This window comes from Symphodus melops (assembly GCF_947650265.1).
Source record: "Symphodus melops genome assembly, chromosome: 8".
Taxonomy (NCBI): domain Eukaryota; kingdom Metazoa; phylum Chordata; class Actinopteri; order Labriformes; family Labridae; genus Symphodus; species Symphodus melops.
The window spans coordinates 26,556,781-26,574,065 of NC_136698.1; the positions used below are offsets into that span (position 1 = coordinate 26,556,781).

The window sequence follows — 17,285 nt, forward strand, 5'->3', positions numbered from 1 at the left end:
CCTATATCACATCCTATATGATTCATTTTCCTTATAAAGGAGGAGGAGGGGGGAGGGAGGGGGGGGGCAGAGAGTGTTATTTCCACTGTGACTGATAGAGTGATTTTTGGCGTCTTCTTATTGTTTTAGGAAGAGCCTGCCAGTCTGTAAAAACACGTCACGCTTTCTCTCAAGAGTTTTATTAACTTTCATAACCTAAAATAATATCAGGAGAACAATCCATATACAGGCATTGATTGGCGTAGAAATGTGCAAACACAGAAAACTGTCGGCTGATGCGAGACAGAGAGAAAATGTCCGTTTTGTATCGTGTTACAAAGGTGATGAAAATATTGGATATAAATATACCTTGTTTGGAAACTTTTCACTGGCTTAAAAGAAAGAGTCAAGTTGTGTTTTATACATCCTGTTTGGCACTGTACAAGTGTCCAAAAATAACATGCAAAGAAAAAACTGTGTTTGCATTGAACCTAAAGCTGATTAAGGCTGTGGATATATTCATAAAGCTTAATACAGAGACGATCGTTTTGTTTTATCAGGCGACAAATGGTTGCTGTTATATCGTTTATGTCGTGACGATGGTCGAGTCTTTTCTGTCATACAAAAATAAAATGGACACTCGGTGACGTCCGTGTGACTGCAAACACTGAAACCTTTCACAGCACCCTCTCTCTCTCTCTCTCTCTCTCTCTCTCTCTCTCCTGGTCACACTTTGAACATAAACCGTCACAGAAAAGGAAAAAAAAAAAAATGCAAAAAATGACCCAACATCACCAACAAGGTTATTGAAACTGTCATCGACGCTCACATCCCTCACATGTTAAAGTTTACTCGCCTCCTTTAAGTGAATCCATCACACAAACCTGCTTTATCTCTGTCACTTTCACTTCCCTGTGTCAGTTTGATCAGACTTTCCTTCGAGGGAAATTCAATGTTTCTCAAACTGGGCCTCTCTTATTGCATAATTTGGGTCTGACTGAAAAACATAAAAGAGCAGTACACATGTATCTGCCACTTAGAAATCAAAATATGCAATAAGACCCAAGTTGAAAAACTGAATTTCCTTTTAAGCACTTCTTCTTCTTCTCTCCCACAAAACTGAAGGCCCGGCCTTTTCCACTCTCTGTCAGCTAACCTATGAAAACTACAGTCACACACTGTAGATATCACGTGACTCCTTCGTCAAAGCCACCGTGCTTTAAGTCATTCAATCTCCTACAAGTTTCTACATGTAGATACAGGTTTAATCTGTGTATTTCAAATGGCACCACTTAAACATGCATAGTAATAATACGTTTTATTGCTAAACCTGTTTTCTTGAAATCTTTACAGACGTGAAAGGCACTTTAAAAGAGACGACCCCCTTTCAGGAAACAGAGTCTTCATGAGAGTTTGTGTTTTCGAGCAGTCTTCCCTCGTCAGGTCCAGTTTGATAAAATGAAGCTCGCTGATTGGTTGTGTCGGCTGCACCAGCTCACTTTGGCCACCCTTCAGTTCTGAGTCCTTTAGTTTGACCTTCTTGTTTGTCTCAGGAGTGCTGGAGGCGATGGGCAGCTTTTCAGGCGGGTTTTTTTTTGTTGTTGTTGGTTTTTTTGTTTTTTTTTGCGGGTGAGCATCCCAACCCGCGCCCTCTTGTGGTCTCTACAGGTCGTCACTTTCCACCAGGCCGCCGGGCAGCGGGCTGGAGTCTGGGAAGAAGGCGGCCTTCACATCCAGGCCTCTCTCCGTCAGGGCAGCGTAGCGGCTGGTGGAGGGACGCACCTTCCTGGGCTTTGGAAGGTTGGGCTGCTGCCACTGAGCTGAGGACGGAGCAGAGAGAGTGAATAAACTGAGCACGCAGTGTCATAAAAATTAAACCAGACCAGACAACAGAAAGAGAAAACAGGACTTTTAAAAAACAAGATTTTCAAAATAAAGGCGCCTACACTCATAAACTCAGATTTGTTAAATACAATATAATGAAATAGGGATTATTTCCTCTCTTTAGCGTTAAACATCACCGCAGTCCTCTTGAAAGAAGGTCATAGTCTCTGAGAGCACAAAGCGTACGGGGAGTAAAATAAGAAATCCTGACAAAATGTGCTCGAACATGTAAAGAGATTGTGCAGGCGTTAAAGTTAAAAACCGTCTTCATGCAGAGGAACGATGAACGGGTCAGAACTTACTGTGGACATCGAGGCGCGCAGTGCTGGACACGATGCCTGCGTCATTCTTGGCTGACACCGTGTACCAGCCGGCATCTTCTTTCATGGCCGGCTGGATGATCATACACAGGTAGCCACAGTTGTCCTGGTGCATGCTGGGAGAAAAAAAAATGACACACATTAAAGGCAAGTGATTATTTTCCCTTTTTTTGTGTGTGAATCTGTTAAAAAGCATTTAAACCTGTTTTTACACGTTTTATTTACCTGACTCTGTCTGTGTTGTGAGTGAATGACTCGTTCTCCCGTTTCCAGAAGATTTGGGGATAGGGAACGCCGGTGACCCGACACTCGAGTCGTACAGGATGACCCTCAGCCACACTCGTGTTCTGCAGCTTCTCCACAAATGACGGCGCTTTGTGCATCTCTTTGGCTGTGGACACATCATGTTTGTCACTGAGTTGTTATCTGGATCCAAATCATGCAAAAACACCTGTGTGTATGTGTGTGTGTGTGTGTGTGTGTGTGTGTGTGTGTGTGTGTGTGCGTTTCTGCATACCTGCAACAATGAGTTCCAGGTTAAAGGAGTTCTGCCCGGCTCGGTTGCTTGCGATGCAGGTGTAAATGCCTGCGTCACGGCTGGTCACGGGCTCAACGACCAACGAGTGCACGCCGTTTTCCCTCACCAGCATCTTGTGGGCGGAGTCTGGGCGAATGGTCTGTCCATTTAGTTGCCAGATGAGATCGGGAGTGGGCAAGCCGCTCACCTGAACGACACAAAAAAAAGCTCAAATTAGCTGAATATGTGACGGCTTATTTTAGTGCGTTCGACGCTTGTTTTTGTTGGAGTCTTTGAGAACATTAGCGGCATGTGTGTGTCTACTGGGAGCACACAAACAGAAGTGTTTGCTTAATCCGTCTGTGTTGTGTTTGCCTGCAGGGGGAACCAGGTCTCCTGCATAGTTTTGTCATGGGAATAAACTGCACCAAGAAACAATAAAAAAAAAAAATAAAAAAAAAAGTATCTCTCCCTGCTGAGAAACTCAACACCTGCTCCACCCTGCACAGCTGAAAAATGTGCCACCATGGACATGCACACGTGCAGACAAACCACCGTATTCAGAGTTATCACAAAGTAGACGAAAACAGTGAAAAGTGCTTCTGGAAGCTGCCCAGAACATTTTTTAGAACTTGGGATATTTTCAGCGTGGAAAGTTAGCGAAGCAGCCTAAATGATCCGGAAATAAAGACTTGTTATAAATATCTTTTGATGTCAAGGGTTTAAAAAGGAACGGAGTCTTTTTATAGTCAGGTAATTGTAGTCGTGTTTTATTTTACTGCATTTACCACTTTTCAAAGGGTTTCTACGAGCTTGAGGCCAAACAGGGCGATGATGACGACGAAGATGAAGAGAGAAAAATGTGCTGAGAGGCCGGGGAGGGAGTAATTATTGAAAAACTTGATCCTACTTAATCCCTGTTAAAAATGACACATGCTCTTTGAGCCACACATTGCACCAGGAAGGAAGTTTTTTTTTATTCCCTGAAGAAAGTGGATTGCGTGTAAAGGGAAATGTTTCTTTGGCAGTGCAGACATGGAGCCTCCCAGAATGCAACGCAGACTCTGAATTAAAGGGCAGATCTGAAATGGCTCTCTCTATAACTATGATTAACATATTCTCTTTGGTGCAGGCAGTTTCATTTCCAGTCATGTCTCAGTGAAAAGCTGAAACCATCTCTGCCTCCATCTTTTATCACAGAAAGAGCCGGAAGAATTAAACACTGTAGTGTGTTCACACGCTAAACACTTACAGCTCATTCCACTTTTAAACAACAGATAACACTGTATTGCATTATACAGCCTTCAGTCTTTCATATGTTAAATCTGCATGATGATGACTCTCTTTTATTTTTGATTGTAAATTTGATTCATTCGCCCCGAAAACATCAGCAAACTTTCTTTAAAAACACAACTTTTTAAACTTAATTCAAAAGTTTCATTGCTAAAACTTCAAACCTTTAAATTGTTCCTTTTGTGTGTAGCTACTAAACCCTGCACTATTTTTAGCTATTTTTCCCCCATGCATTTGTCTTGTTGTGATTCCCCCCCCTGATTGTTCTTCTGGAATTAAAGGTGAAACTGAAACTATTGTTTTTGTCCACAAACATGCCCTTTAATAATTAATAATTAAAAGTTTTTGTTTTTAATGACGTCACAGTGTTCGTGAATTTACCTTGCAGTCCATCCGGCACAGTCGGCCCTCCTGAACAATGAGGTCACCGGGCGCCTGCAGGAAGTGAGGGCGGAAGTGACGCTCCTGGATGTTATCGTTCTCATCGCCGCTGTCCCGAGATCTGGATCTGGGCCTGACGGAGAAAAGACGAGCGGATATTATTCGGGGTTTGAAGTTGACTTTTGGAGTTCTTTAAAACAAATTAAAAAAAAAAAAAAAAAAGGTGCATTTAAATTAGTATGTAGGATGTTGACATACTTTACTTTGATTTTGCCAAAAAAAAAAAAAAAAAAGGTGCATTTTGTTGCGATACAAAACACATTTGTCATCCTTACTGGGTAACACTGTGGACTCTGATAACACATAAACCATCCACCACCGGAGTCATCATCAAAGAAGTAAATAAACAATGTGCACATAATTATCACATACTGTAAGAACCTTCCAGTTTTTTAAGATCCTTCTGCTTTTTATCTATCAAATCGTCCATTTTAATTTGCATATATTTTCACATATTCTCCCTTTAATAGACACACTGTGCACATTCAGGGCTTTAACCTGAAATAACCTCTGAACACTTGCCCTGTTTTTAATCTCTGTGCAGCAGGTCAGGACCCACAGGTGTCCCGATGACTCGGCCCCCGTCACAATGACTTCACCACAACCTGACGTCCTACAAGTCAACCAAGGAGGGAGGAGAAAGACGGCGGGGAGACGCTGATTGTGATCTCACCCAAAACGCCTCTGAGCTGAGGGAGTGTTCGTGGAGATAACAGTCTGCAGGTGTTTGTTGTTTGCGCTCCGAGGTGAGCCTCTGTGCTTTTTATTCAATATCTCGGGCTTGGATGAGTGCACACTGTATATACAGGGTGATTAGAGCAATGAAAAACAGAACAGAGCGAACAGGTGTGCCCTCTCATTAACGCTGAGCTCTCTTTCCTGAGCCGAACGTTCAACAAAGCGACTCGGTTTCAGCTCGCAGCAAATATTTCTGTAAATATCAGCTTCTTGGAGCGTTTTATGTCGGAGTAATGACGTTTGAAATTGGTGTGAGCACAGAAGTTGTGCAGATGTTGAGCAGCCTGTTGCACACATGTGGAAGCCAGCCTGCAGCTCCAGCTTGTAATTACATCCACGGAGATCTTGTTTGTCTTTCCTCTCCCTCCTCCTGTCAGATAGGTGAAGCCTCACCTGCGCATGTGTCCGGGTGCAGAGCGTTGGCTTCGGCCTCGCTGGTTCACAGCCTGCACCATCATCCTGCCGGTGCAGCTCACCCGGCCCTGTGAGGGAAAGGAAGAGGCACATGAAGAGAGAGAGAGAGAGAGGGAGCTTACGAGGTGTTGACACACCACATCACAAGCAACTAGTCAGACTGGGAGGAGGAAATACAATGTGAGTGTTGGAGCTCAAAAGACGTCTGAAAGAAAACCTGCAGCACATGAACTTTTGACACACATAAGGGCTTTAGTGATTTCCTGTCTCATTCAACGCCCTCTTCCTCTTTAGGCTGGAGACAGTCATTATTTTCCGGCTAATGGGCTCTGTCAGACATGTGCACACTTTTTTTTTTTTTTTTATCAGAAAAGGTGCACATCATTTTCTACACTTCCAACACAAAGCTGATTTCCACCTCTTTTTTTTTTTTCTTCTTCTTCTTCTCTGTCCACTAACCTCAGGGTTGCCTGCCATGATGGTGTAGTTGCCGTCATCGTCCAACGATGCGGCCGCAGTGTGCAGAGAGCAGGTTCCATCAGCATCACGACTGATCCTGTAGTGCTCGCTCCTCTTAGAGATTTGCTTGCCGTCTTTAAACCAGTACACCTGTCGCCCAAGGTAAGAAAGAACATTTAAAAAAAAAAAAAAATCCTTATGCTAACATATAAAAGAATAACACCTGTTTTACCCACCTAAACTGTAAGAAAACAACAATTTTGAATTCTTTACAAAACATGTTTGAATTGATTTAACATCGTGTGCTTCCCCTCTTTCACCACCATCTCTCGTTTTTTTCTTCTTCTTCCATTTCATCACTTTATTCTGCAGCCTGTCATCACCATGTCATTAATGTGGACAGAACCAGGCAGTCAGCCCGGTCCAGTGTGTGTTCTTGCAAAAGGGCCTCCCTTATCACATGTATGACATCGTCACCCTCATTCATCAGTTTCACACATCAGAAACTCGCCGAGCGTTTGGAAAAGGCCTCAATGAACGAATCACATAGTGAGAATCATCAACGAGCAGCATGCAGGACCTCCCACCTTTGGTTTGGGGTCTCCGTGGACCTTGCAGGAGAAGGTGACTGGCATTCCCTCGAAGACTTTGTAGTGTTTTAGCTTCTGGTCGAAGGATGGCGCCACGCCACGACCGACAGAGTCTTCATCGTGCTGAACGTCGTCGTCTGATTCCTCCACTGGAGAGCGCTCCAGACGGAACTCGATCTCACTGATCAGTCGCTGCTCGAAGCTGGAAACTTTATATTCCTACGTGGCATCAAAGAGAGAGAAGACCAGAGAGAGATATTGAAATATATCACAGCGGGATTTTGGGCTCACATGGCAAAGGCAAGCATGTTCAAGAGCGTGCAGAAATAAACGCTGTTTTCCCCTGCCTGATCTTTCACACACATGAACCTGTCTTCATTGAGACCCTAACTACCTGCTTTCTCCCAATTTCCCGAATTTCTCTGCCCTGATGAGCCACTCCTCCATCCCACCAACTCTATCAATCTGTCGTCACAGCAGCCCTGCTGAGGCAGAGGGAACATCTGCGGAGCATCGTGGTCTGATGACACATCACACAGATAATGACAGGCCTCGGGCACAGCTGCAGAACCGGCATTTATCCCGCTAGACTCACTCTGCTGCACGTCAGCCATCACAGACGTGGGCTCATCCAGATCTACTGAGGGATTATCCTGTCAGAGAACCAAGCCAGCTGCATTGGTAAGATGCCCTTTAAAATGATGCAAAAGTTTTATTCAATTCATCTTCTTTTTTTTTTTGCTGCTAAAATCTCAACTTTAGGGGAAAAATTGCTTCGTGTGACGCGTGATGAAAGCACGATCTAGGTCAAAACCAAACATGCATGTGATGCAGTCAAGCTTTGATCATGATTTAGTATCCAAACCAATTCAAACTATAACTTTAACACGTGCAAAAAAAAAAAAAAAAGGTGCAAACGTTGTGCACATGCTCAGTTAGTGTGGGCCTGTTGTGCAGTGTTTATCAAACACACCTGCCTGAAAATGGACTACACAGCAAACCCGTATTGCTGCCTTTGTTTCTCCCTTATCAGCTAATTCCCAGGACTAAACCTTTAGTGTGCACACTCAAACATAGTGACGCTTTGAACAGAGTGAATGAGAAACCAGAAGCCAATAGAAATGAACAGGAAACCTTTTGGGGGAAAGATTGTCTTTCGGACGGCATGTATTCCTGTTGAGAGAAAAAAGTATTTTGCCTTTGATTTGTGTTGTTGTCTTATTCAACAGCTTCTTCTTTTAATCTCTGAACTTTTCTTCATTATTTCACAGTTACAATTTGTAATGCTTTCACTTGAAAAAAAAAAAAACAACCTTGACTGCACACTCAAAAAGGTCCCAGCACAAGCAAAGATCCAAGTCTGGGTCTAAGATCACAGTTTGAGCACAAGCACCCCCCAGAGTGGAAAAAAAAAGAAGCTTTGCATGAATCTAAAAGTCATTTTGTCAGAATGAAGAGCTTATAATGAGACGTTTCAGTGTGTGTTACACCTTACCTGCCGTCAAACACACATGCAAGAGACACAACATGAAGTCCAATAGAAAAGGGGGCTTTTATTGGAACGTACTTATCGTCATGCAGCGCTGCAGTGCCAGAGCCAATCAGATTGCTCCTCATGCCAACAGGCTGCATCACACTGGGATGGTGAGGTGCTATCTGCAGTTTATTTGAACACAGCTTGTGTGAGGTGGTTGCTTTAGTAAAGAGTTTTGACTGTCTGTTAATGGTAACGATAAACCGTTCTTCTGTTTATATTCAGTTATCTAACTGGCTGTGCAGACGTTTAACAGCCCTTCATAAATGAATCCAACGACAGCAAATTAATGTGCAGAACTGAAAGTGTTTCCTCGGCCTTGTTTCATCTTTAAATGAGAAGAATGATCAGGTTACACAGCTCAATATAAATCATTCAGCCTTTTAATATGAGCAACTCAGACAAGTATTCATAGACTGAACTGTTTTATAAAACTAATGACCAAGTTAAGGCTTCATCTTTACCACACTTTTTTGTAATTCATTAATATTAAATATATCCACAAATGGGAGTTTTCCTTGCTGCTTCTGTTCTGCTGTAAACACTGTGTGGTTGTGTGACACGCTCACAGAACTTTCTTGTGGTTCAGAGTCGGACAAATTAGCCACACAGGCCTTCAACTGTTGTGACTTCCCAGCAAGTCTGCAGCGACACTGGTTTGTCACCAGTTTGCATAAACAGAGCTTTTTATGGAAGCCACTGGAGGACTTTACAATGTTTACACCCCGCTTTCACAACTCGCTCTTCAACGGCGTTTACAGGGAGGGTGTGTGTGTGTGTGTGTGTGTGTGTGTGTGTGTGTGTGTGTGCTCTGATCCATCAGTATATCAAATAAAGCAAGAACTCACGAGAGAGGAAAGTGTGAAGAAACAGAAGAAGGTGCCTATGGATTTTAAGTGTACACGCTGACATGAGTCATTGGTGTTGAAATGAAACTGGGTGCGTTTGATTTCTCCCCCCTCCAGGTGTGTGGATCCTCATGAAGAGCCAAGCGTACCTGCGTGACCGGCTCCTCCTCTGTCTCCTGTGCGTTTAAGACTGTGGCAGCGTTGTCAGCACCCAGCAGTCTGCGAGCCATCTTCTCCTCATAGGTTAACCTCTGGAAGCAAGGATTAATGGGGTCAGCTGGGGTTAGTGTGTAAGTTGCACAACCACACACTGACACACATCATTAGCTAAGTTCTGGATCTGAGCTTTTGGTTTTTATAACTTATGGAGAAAACATGAACTTGTTCGAGCGTTGCATTGCACAAAAAGCATGTTTAATGACACTTTCATAGAAAGTTAAACGGTTTCATGAAAAGTTTTTTAATTTGTGTTAATTTTTTTTTTGTGTGTGCTAAATACGCACGAAAATAAGGCTGAGAACAAAACAAAGACACAAAACACAAAACACACACCTGTTGACCATTGCTTATGCGCTCTTCTTTGAAGCGCAACTTTCTCTCCAAGTCCTGGATGACGGCGTCCTTCGATCCCTGGATGTCCGAGTCGGATGTGGTGCGAGGCGTCCTGGTGACCGGGGACTTCTTGGGGAACGCTTTGCTAAAAAAAAAAATAAAAATTCAACGTTAAAGTGTTCGCAAACACATTATCTCAGCTCCTCTTTCCTCTCTGGCTCCCCCCCCCCCCCCCCCCCCCCCCCCCCCCCCTCCGTTATCTGGACATGTCCAGCTTTAGCATTCCACAATGTGTCTTCTTATCTCTCACAACTGCAGCAGGAATGCCGGGGGGGAGAGAGAGGGGGAGAGAGGGAGAGAGAGAGGGAGGGAGGAGGCTGCTGAAAAATAACTGGCAAAGAGTTGAGAGTGGAATGTCCTTGATGAAGGAGGAAAAAAAAGGTCAATTTCACCTTTCATGATCACCATCAAATAAAGAGACTTTATCAGCTGACTCAATGTGATACCCAGAATATATTTACCCTGCATGCTAATAAAGCCTGACAGTCGTACTGGCTGTATATAACAGGAAACTACGATAAGGAATCTGAGTGTTTATTTGATTTTGACACACTTTTCTCCCTCAGGTCCATGTGTATATTTTTGCTGCCTTATGGAGGCTAAAGCCTCTGCACCTTGAGGAACCCTTTCGTCTGTGTGTGTGTTTAAACATTCTCCTTTTTGCAGTAAACGTTCTGCATAAAAATGTAAACATGTCGTCCTTCGTCTTGCAGACGATCCCGCCTGCAGCTGCCAGCAGGTTTATCTGACGCGGCGCTCCGAGGACTCAGCGTGTAACAGAAGAACTTACACAGATTATGTAAGTAAAAGTGCATGGAGGGATACTCACACTGTGCCGTTTCCTTTCGGGAGGCCGAGGGCGTTGACTGTAGGACTGCCAGGTGTGGAGGGCAGCACTGAGGACAGGAAGCTGGAGGCAGGGGACGGAGGGACAGAGGAGAAGGGCGAGGACATATCTGAGTATGCTGGAGACATGGAGATGGGCAGAGGGGGAGGAGGCGGAGGGGGAGGGAAGTCATGAGCCGGGCCCGATGGAGAGGACAAGTTACTGGAACTGAGGAAGGGTGGAGGTGGAGGCGGGAATGAAGGGGAGCTCGGGGACTCCACACTTCCAGCCTTGGTGAAGGGAGGCATGGCGACCCTGCTGAAGGGCTTGTGAGAGGCAGTCGGAGACAGAGGGGAGGACAGGCTGGACCCTGAGGATCCAGAGGACTGGGTGATGTAGCCAGATCCGATGCCCGGGCTTTGAGCAGCGATGAACTGCTTGGGCCGGGCGTAGTTGAAGGTGCTGGCTTGCATGGTTGTGTCGCTTTCCAGCTCCTGGAAGGAAGGAGGAGGGGGGAGAGGTGGAGACGGGGGAGCAGGTGGAAGCTCTTCCTGAGGTGGTTGCTGAGGTGGAGGCGGGGCTTCCTGGTTCTGCTGCTCTTGGTGCTGCTGCCAGTTGGCTGCTTCCTGCTGCTCCAATAGAATCTGGTCCTGCAGCTGCTTCAGCTGAGAGGCGTTCCTGCGCGAGCACAAGAGCGATAAACAGAAATTAATCTGGATGTTTTTCATTCTTCAAGTTGAATACAGTAACACAGTTATAAAAATGTTACAAAACCGGACAGCTGTTTTCAGTTTAACGTGAAACCTTGACTTGTAGTCCGAGCACAAAGGGCTGAAATGTACCGGACCAGATGTGAGCAGAAACGAGGGAAAGTTAAAATGTCAATCAAACTGAGTTATAGACGAGCAATTCAGACAGTCAACATACTAATCATCAAAGACACGAGCTGCAGTCAGAATAAAATCCCTCCGTCAAAGGCAAAAACTGATTCATCAACTCGTTTGAAAAAATAAACACTTGATAAACGATGAAGAAGCAGCGCGAGGTTTTCACAGACCCCACAGGTTTTACTCACTTCACTAAACTAGAGTTCCACATCTTGTACACAGTCTAAGGTCAAGACCATGTTCTCTATAGTATTATACACAGGGACCAATCAAATCGCTCCGTCTCTGAGTCATCGTTAACAGAAAGCTGAGCGTGCAGCCAGGAGAGAGACAGTTTTCTGTGCTATTTGAAGTGACTGTTTTTCCTCTGAACTGAATGTGATGACTCGTGTTATGGGGACAAATTGTGTGTGTGTGTGTGTGTGTGTGTGTGTGTGTGCGCTCTGGGAAGGAAACCACTGGAGCAGCAGCACACACTGATAGGTTATCAGCCTCAAGGCTTTAACAAAGACTTGTTAGAAAGCCAGCCTGTTGACAATGCATCAAGTATGGTGAAGGCTGCAGTGAGAAAAACAGCCCTGTTTAACGGCGCGGCGCAGAGGTCAAAGGTCAGATATGATTTTTTTTCTATCTGAGGTTGAGGTGTGGCCCTGAATGTCATTGTGATGAAATAAAAACAACGATGTGTGAGGTTGTGGTGTCATTTTGTCGGGGATGGGTCCTGGTGATGAAGTATTGTGTTTCCTCACAGAGGTGTGGCTTGTCCCCCCCCCCCCGCCCGCCTCCCCCACAGTCGGTTGATTCACGGCGCTGTCACGTCATCGTGTAAGCTCAGAAAGTTTGCTGTGTCGTCAGCTCCAAACTTTCTCGCTGCATCGCTGAAGAGAAAACGAGTCGTGCTGACTTTGAAAAGACAAGAAAGGGAAGTGCTCCACTCTCCCCTCGAGGACCAGAAGGAGGACGGGGGTCTTGGGGGAAAAGTTATAAACCCTCAGAGTGTTCAGCTATGTGCCTGAGACTGATGAGTTCTTCACAGGCAGCCTGTCCAGAATATACTGTACATCCCATGTTGTCAGGAGTCCACCAGGACCGGTTCTCCTGCCCAAATCTTTTCCAGATGCTGAACAATAAGCGAGCTCTGTCGACTATTTTTCATCTGTGAGAAAGAAAAGGACCCAGTTTCCTCTCGAGCCTCCAGTATGCCTCAACAACACCAGTGAGTATTTCAAACAAACTGACAGTTTGTGTAACAAATCCCCCTCATAATCCAGCAGCAACATGACTGATCACACTGCTGCAGCCTCCCTGCACATGTTCTAATAAATACGTGTTAATTCAGTAAAGTCATTCCAGCTTGTCACATCCTGATTTTCACTCCACACGTCGCACAAAGCACACGCTTGATTCAGTGTGTGTCCTCCTCCCTGTGTACAGTTTTTGTCTTTACATTTTCCAAACGTCTCCCGTCGAGGCCTCTCTACCAAAAGAGTGCTTTTACAGGAATAGTTTGGCAGCTCGTGCGGCTCGCAGCGCTCCGCTTCCTTTTTTGGCTGTGTTCTTGGAGAGTCGGGGAGGGGGGGGGGGGGGGGGGGGGGGAGCACCCTGCTCCGTCTGCTCCAGCAGAGAGGAAACGCACTTACATTTCCTCAGAGCACGGGCTTCACCGCGTCAGCGCGAAAGACCTCAAAGACCTTTTTTTTTAATGTTTCTGACATGAAAGATAAGAGTGAGGAGAACAGCTGTGTTTAACAGTGAGCTATAAATGTATATCAACGTCGAGGCAGGAGGCAGAGTGGATGCTGTCCAGCTGTTGCATTAAACCCTCCTCTTCCATAAAAGGTACTTTCTATATAAAGAAGCTACACCTCAACGAGCACCTTGATTCATCACGAAGCACCTCTGAATCCTCATCACGTTGTTTCAGAAGCAGCTGCATTTAAAGCCGTGGATGGAACCACTGTCACGTCATCTGTTGGGTTGTTGACAGAATGCAGAGAGCAGCTTTGTGTTTTAACACACTCTGCTGAAAGTCTGTTTTGGTTAGCAGGTTAAACACAAAGTAACCAAGCCTTAAAACAGACCTTAAAGTGTTTTCATCTAGTTTCCTCGTCTGAGGAGTAAAGACTGTTGTCGAGGAATTATCCCTATCTTTCAACCTGTTTTTTTTTTTTTTATTATTCATCTGTTTCCACTGAGGCTAAAAAAACCTGGGTATAATTGACTAAGAATTTAACTTAGATTATTCTCTATATTATAAAACTCAGCTGAGATCCTTCAAACGAACTCGTCTGTGCTGAAAAAGTTCCTGAAAGTCTGAAATGAGGTGTGGTTTCTCCTTTTTCTCCCCCCTCCCACAGTCGGTTGATTCACGGCGCTGTCACGTCATCGTGTAAGCTCAGAAAGTTCGCTGTGTCGTCAGCTCGAAACTTTCTCGCTGCATCGCTGAAGAGAAACGAGTCGTGCTGACTTTGAAAAGACAAGAAGGGAAGTGCTCGACGCTCCCCTCGAGGACCACAAAGTTAAGAATAGAACCAAGAATTTAACTTAGATTATTCTCTATATTATAAAACTCAGGTGAGATCCTTCAAACGAACTCGTCTGTGCTGAAAAAGTTCCTGAAAGTCTGAAATGTTCGTTGTAACTTTTGAACAAAAAACCTGAAAACTCTGATTGAGACCATAAACTTCTTCAAACGTTTACTAAGCTGATAAATCGAGCGAGAGATTCACTAATTTTCTCTTAAATATCAACAAACGGAAAAACCCTTTTTTGCAGGCTGTGAAGTCGCCCCCTGCAGGCCATCATAAAGAATGCAATTTAAAAGCACTTGTGCACCGGCGACATTCACTTCCTGTACAGTTTATGAGTCCACGTAAATGTTGAACAAGTTCAACAGTCTATTTGAATGATAATACATGGACACATTCTGAATAAATCACATTCATCGTTGTGTTGGGTTAGATTGCACTTTGTCTGACGGTTGCTAACGCTTCATATTTGACAGTGCATGAAAAGGTCAACTTGTATAATTTGCAGCTGCATGAATAGTTTTATTGCCCACTCAAGGATTTACATCAAGCACAGAACTGGATCCATCCAGACTCTGTGAACCCTCGACATCATGGCTCTGATCATCCAGACCGCTCCGACCACAAAGTGCAGGACAAGACCGCTGCACACACTGTGTCCTGTCCTTTCATCCCAGCTGTGCTCTGCAAAAAACCTGACCTCGTGTCAACCAGTATCTACAACTGGCCCGAGAAGCAGAGCGGCCCTCCCCTCCTATTCTCCGTCCCTGTGGCTGAGCGCGGCTCAGTTAAGAAGGGATGTGTTCCTCTGTCACCATGTCAACGGCTCGATGTTTTGCTGCTTCGCTCTGAGCCAACTGGCCCGCAGAGCGTTTGCTTCGCTGGGAGAAAACTCTCAAGCTTCTCTGTTTGTCATTCTGCAACACAGCATAACTCTCCTAAGTCTCCCTTCCTCGTAGCCTCTCTTTTTCACCCCAAATTCTCGTGGTTTATAAAGGCACGGCACTAATCCCTTCCCATTTTCATCCTGCAAAAAAAAAAAAAAAACTTTCCTCGGGCTGGGTGCTGTCAGTAGTTTCTTTAATGAGACAAAAAACATTCAAAAGGCAAAGAGGAAGAAGTCTGTCTCCCCAGTTTATGCATTAAAAGCTCCTTTAACAGATACTGAATACACAGTAATGTATCAGTCAGCTCAACCCTGAGACATGTAAGACACGGTGGGTCTTCCCCAGCAGCATCTTGCTTTAATAAATGCAAACCTCAACCCTTTTTTAAAATGACCATGTTTACTTGTTGCAGCTTGTTTGTTGCTTCCTGAACAATAACGACTGCGTGAGAAGCTCATCCCGTTCCAGCGAGCACGCTGCGAGCTATCCGCAGGTTCATCTGCTGCCTGTCTCGTTAGCTCTGCAGCTGCAGGAAAGGACGGTGCCGCTTTATGAGAGCAGGCCAGCTGATGACAGGAAGCGTGTGAGAGGGAGAACAGGAAGTAGTTGAGTGTACAGAGCCAGTAATGAGGGCTTTCCTTGTGTAAACAACAACATAAGCGAGATGTAGGGGGGTCTATGAATGTGCCTGTTCTCTGTACAGCTCTGTACAAGGCGAGGCTTCATGGCGTGTTTCTGGCTGCTCTCACGCTATAGGTGTGTGTTTGTGTGTTTGCATTACACCTCTGTTGACTTGTTTCTGCAAACACCTGGAGCGTAGTTACAGCACGGCCTCGCTGTTTGTGAATGATTTACATCCAGACGTTGAATCCGTTTCAGGTATCACACGCAGCCTGGTTTGTAAACCTCACTGAGGTCATTGCACGCGAGGCGCTCGACCCCGACCTGTGAGGTCATGACAGTGGAAGATGAAATCACAAAAAGCTCGATGCATGTTTTGTGCAGCACCTGGTCCTTCATTGCATCATCACAACAGTGCGTCAGTGCAGGAACCTGTCTGATGCCCCCGAGCAGCCGTCTGACAGCGTGAGCAGAGCTGGATGACTTTCATCCTGACAGACTGTGAGTAAGTCTGTCTGTATAAACTGTTGCACAAGTTACGCCTGACGACACCATGTCGCGTCATTGCTGCGAATAACGTTTCTTAACGTTGCAGAAGATACTGAGAATTTTATCGTGCGACATTCGTCTGTATGATTGTTTGTGTCAATTTGAAATCACAAAATCACAACATCAATTTCAGAGAGGTAAACTACGGATCAGGGGGCTGATGCAGTAAAATAAAAATATAACCTTCACATGAAGGTTTTCCAACAATATAAGATGGGAACATATCGTAATCCTTCTTTTAAAAGTACTGTAACATTTCAGTTCAGTGTATTGGTTGGACAACATATCAGAAAGGCTGTAAAGTTGCTTATAAAGCAAGTCATTGTTATAATTATCATTTTTAATCCGAGAGCACATAAAGAAGCGATCCTAGGTCAATTTAACTGTACATGAAGAAGTTCAAATACCCCCCCCCCTCCTCCTCCCCCCATGTCTGCCTCCGTCTACTTGCGTAGCCTCTGCAAGTTTCCAAAAACATTTGAGAATCGTGTAACAGACTGTTTGACCCACAAAAACAAAAACAAAAAAAAGAAAGAAGCAGTCTGCAGCTGCACACACGATATTCAATGTCACACATGTGAAAGACTGATTCTTTATCTACAACTTCCATTCATTCACTTTCTACGCCTTTGTTTCTTTGGTGTCCTTAACTTATTTTCAGCCTCCCTTTATACCCCGGCCCCCCTCCCCCCCTCGTGCCCCCCCGTTCTCTAATTGCACACACACCACATAAAACAGAACCAGACTGTTTTCCTTTCCCCCCTCCTCTCTTTATAACAGAGCGTTTTTCTTATTCCAGCCACACCACCGGCTCACGGCTGCCCTACTTTCTTTCTTTCTTTCTTTTTCTATTATTTCCCCCCTCTGCTCCGAATCTGGGGCTCGTATTTCATATCCAAGTGTAGGTGAAGAGGGCTCCTCAATCAGCAAGGCCTCCTTTTCTCCTCTGTGTACCTCCATCAGTCCCTCCCTCTTATCCCCACTCCTCCTCTGCCTTTCTCTCCCTGCCTGAGTAAGACGGGGAGTGTTTCTTCCCCCCCCCCCCCCCCCCTCTATAGCAAGAATGCTGCAGACATTCTTCCCTGGATTGGAGTGGGAAAGACATTGCCATCAAATGGGATTAGCAGCAGGAGAGGAAGAAGAAGAGGAGGAGGAGGAGGAGGAGGAAGGGGACGTGAGAGAGAAGCAGAAAGTGAAGGATGGCTCCGAAGATCAAGTCAGTCGAAGAGTTTGAACTGAGTGAGACGTGCTTTTAAACCTAACAGGCTCTATTGTGGTAACTAATCCATCTGACTCCAGCAGAAGCTCTGCAAACAAACGAAACCAATGAAAAAAAAACACGTCTGTCTACTGTTACA

General features: G+C 45.0%; 1 protein-coding gene across 5 annotated transcripts in view; it reads right to left on the reverse strand.

Annotated features, from left to right (window-relative positions):
• Window positions 1–163: 163 nt before the first annotated feature.
• The window catches only part of palld (palladin, cytoskeletal associated protein), a 64,592-nt gene continuing 47,470 nt past the window's right edge, over window positions 164–17,285 (reverse strand). For 3 of the 5 annotated variants that reach the window (XM_079350748.1, XM_079350749.1, XM_079350752.1), the window contains 12 exons: window positions 10,459–11,133; window positions 9,570–9,714; window positions 9,167–9,268; window positions 7,770–7,808; window positions 6,633–6,854; window positions 6,046–6,195; window positions 5,566–5,654; window positions 4,375–4,507; window positions 2,701–2,908; window positions 2,409–2,574; window positions 2,166–2,299; window positions 164–1,799 (listed from right to left, as the gene is read on the reverse strand). In XM_079350748.1, the coding sequence (XP_079206874.1) occupies window positions 1,642–1,799; window positions 2,166–2,299; window positions 2,409–2,574; window positions 2,701–2,908; window positions 4,375–4,507; window positions 5,566–5,654; window positions 6,046–6,195; window positions 6,633–6,854; window positions 7,770–7,808; window positions 9,167–9,268; window positions 9,570–9,714; window positions 10,459–11,133 (2,221 nt within the window). In that variant the 3' untranslated portion in view covers window positions 164–1,641. The remainder of the gene's footprint in view (window positions 1,800–2,165; window positions 2,300–2,408; window positions 2,575–2,700; window positions 2,909–4,374; window positions 4,508–5,565; window positions 5,655–6,045; window positions 6,196–6,632; window positions 6,855–7,769; window positions 7,809–9,166; window positions 9,269–9,569; window positions 9,715–10,458; window positions 11,134–17,285) is intronic. The other 2 variants (XM_079350751.1, XM_079350750.1) reach the window with 1 other exon arrangement.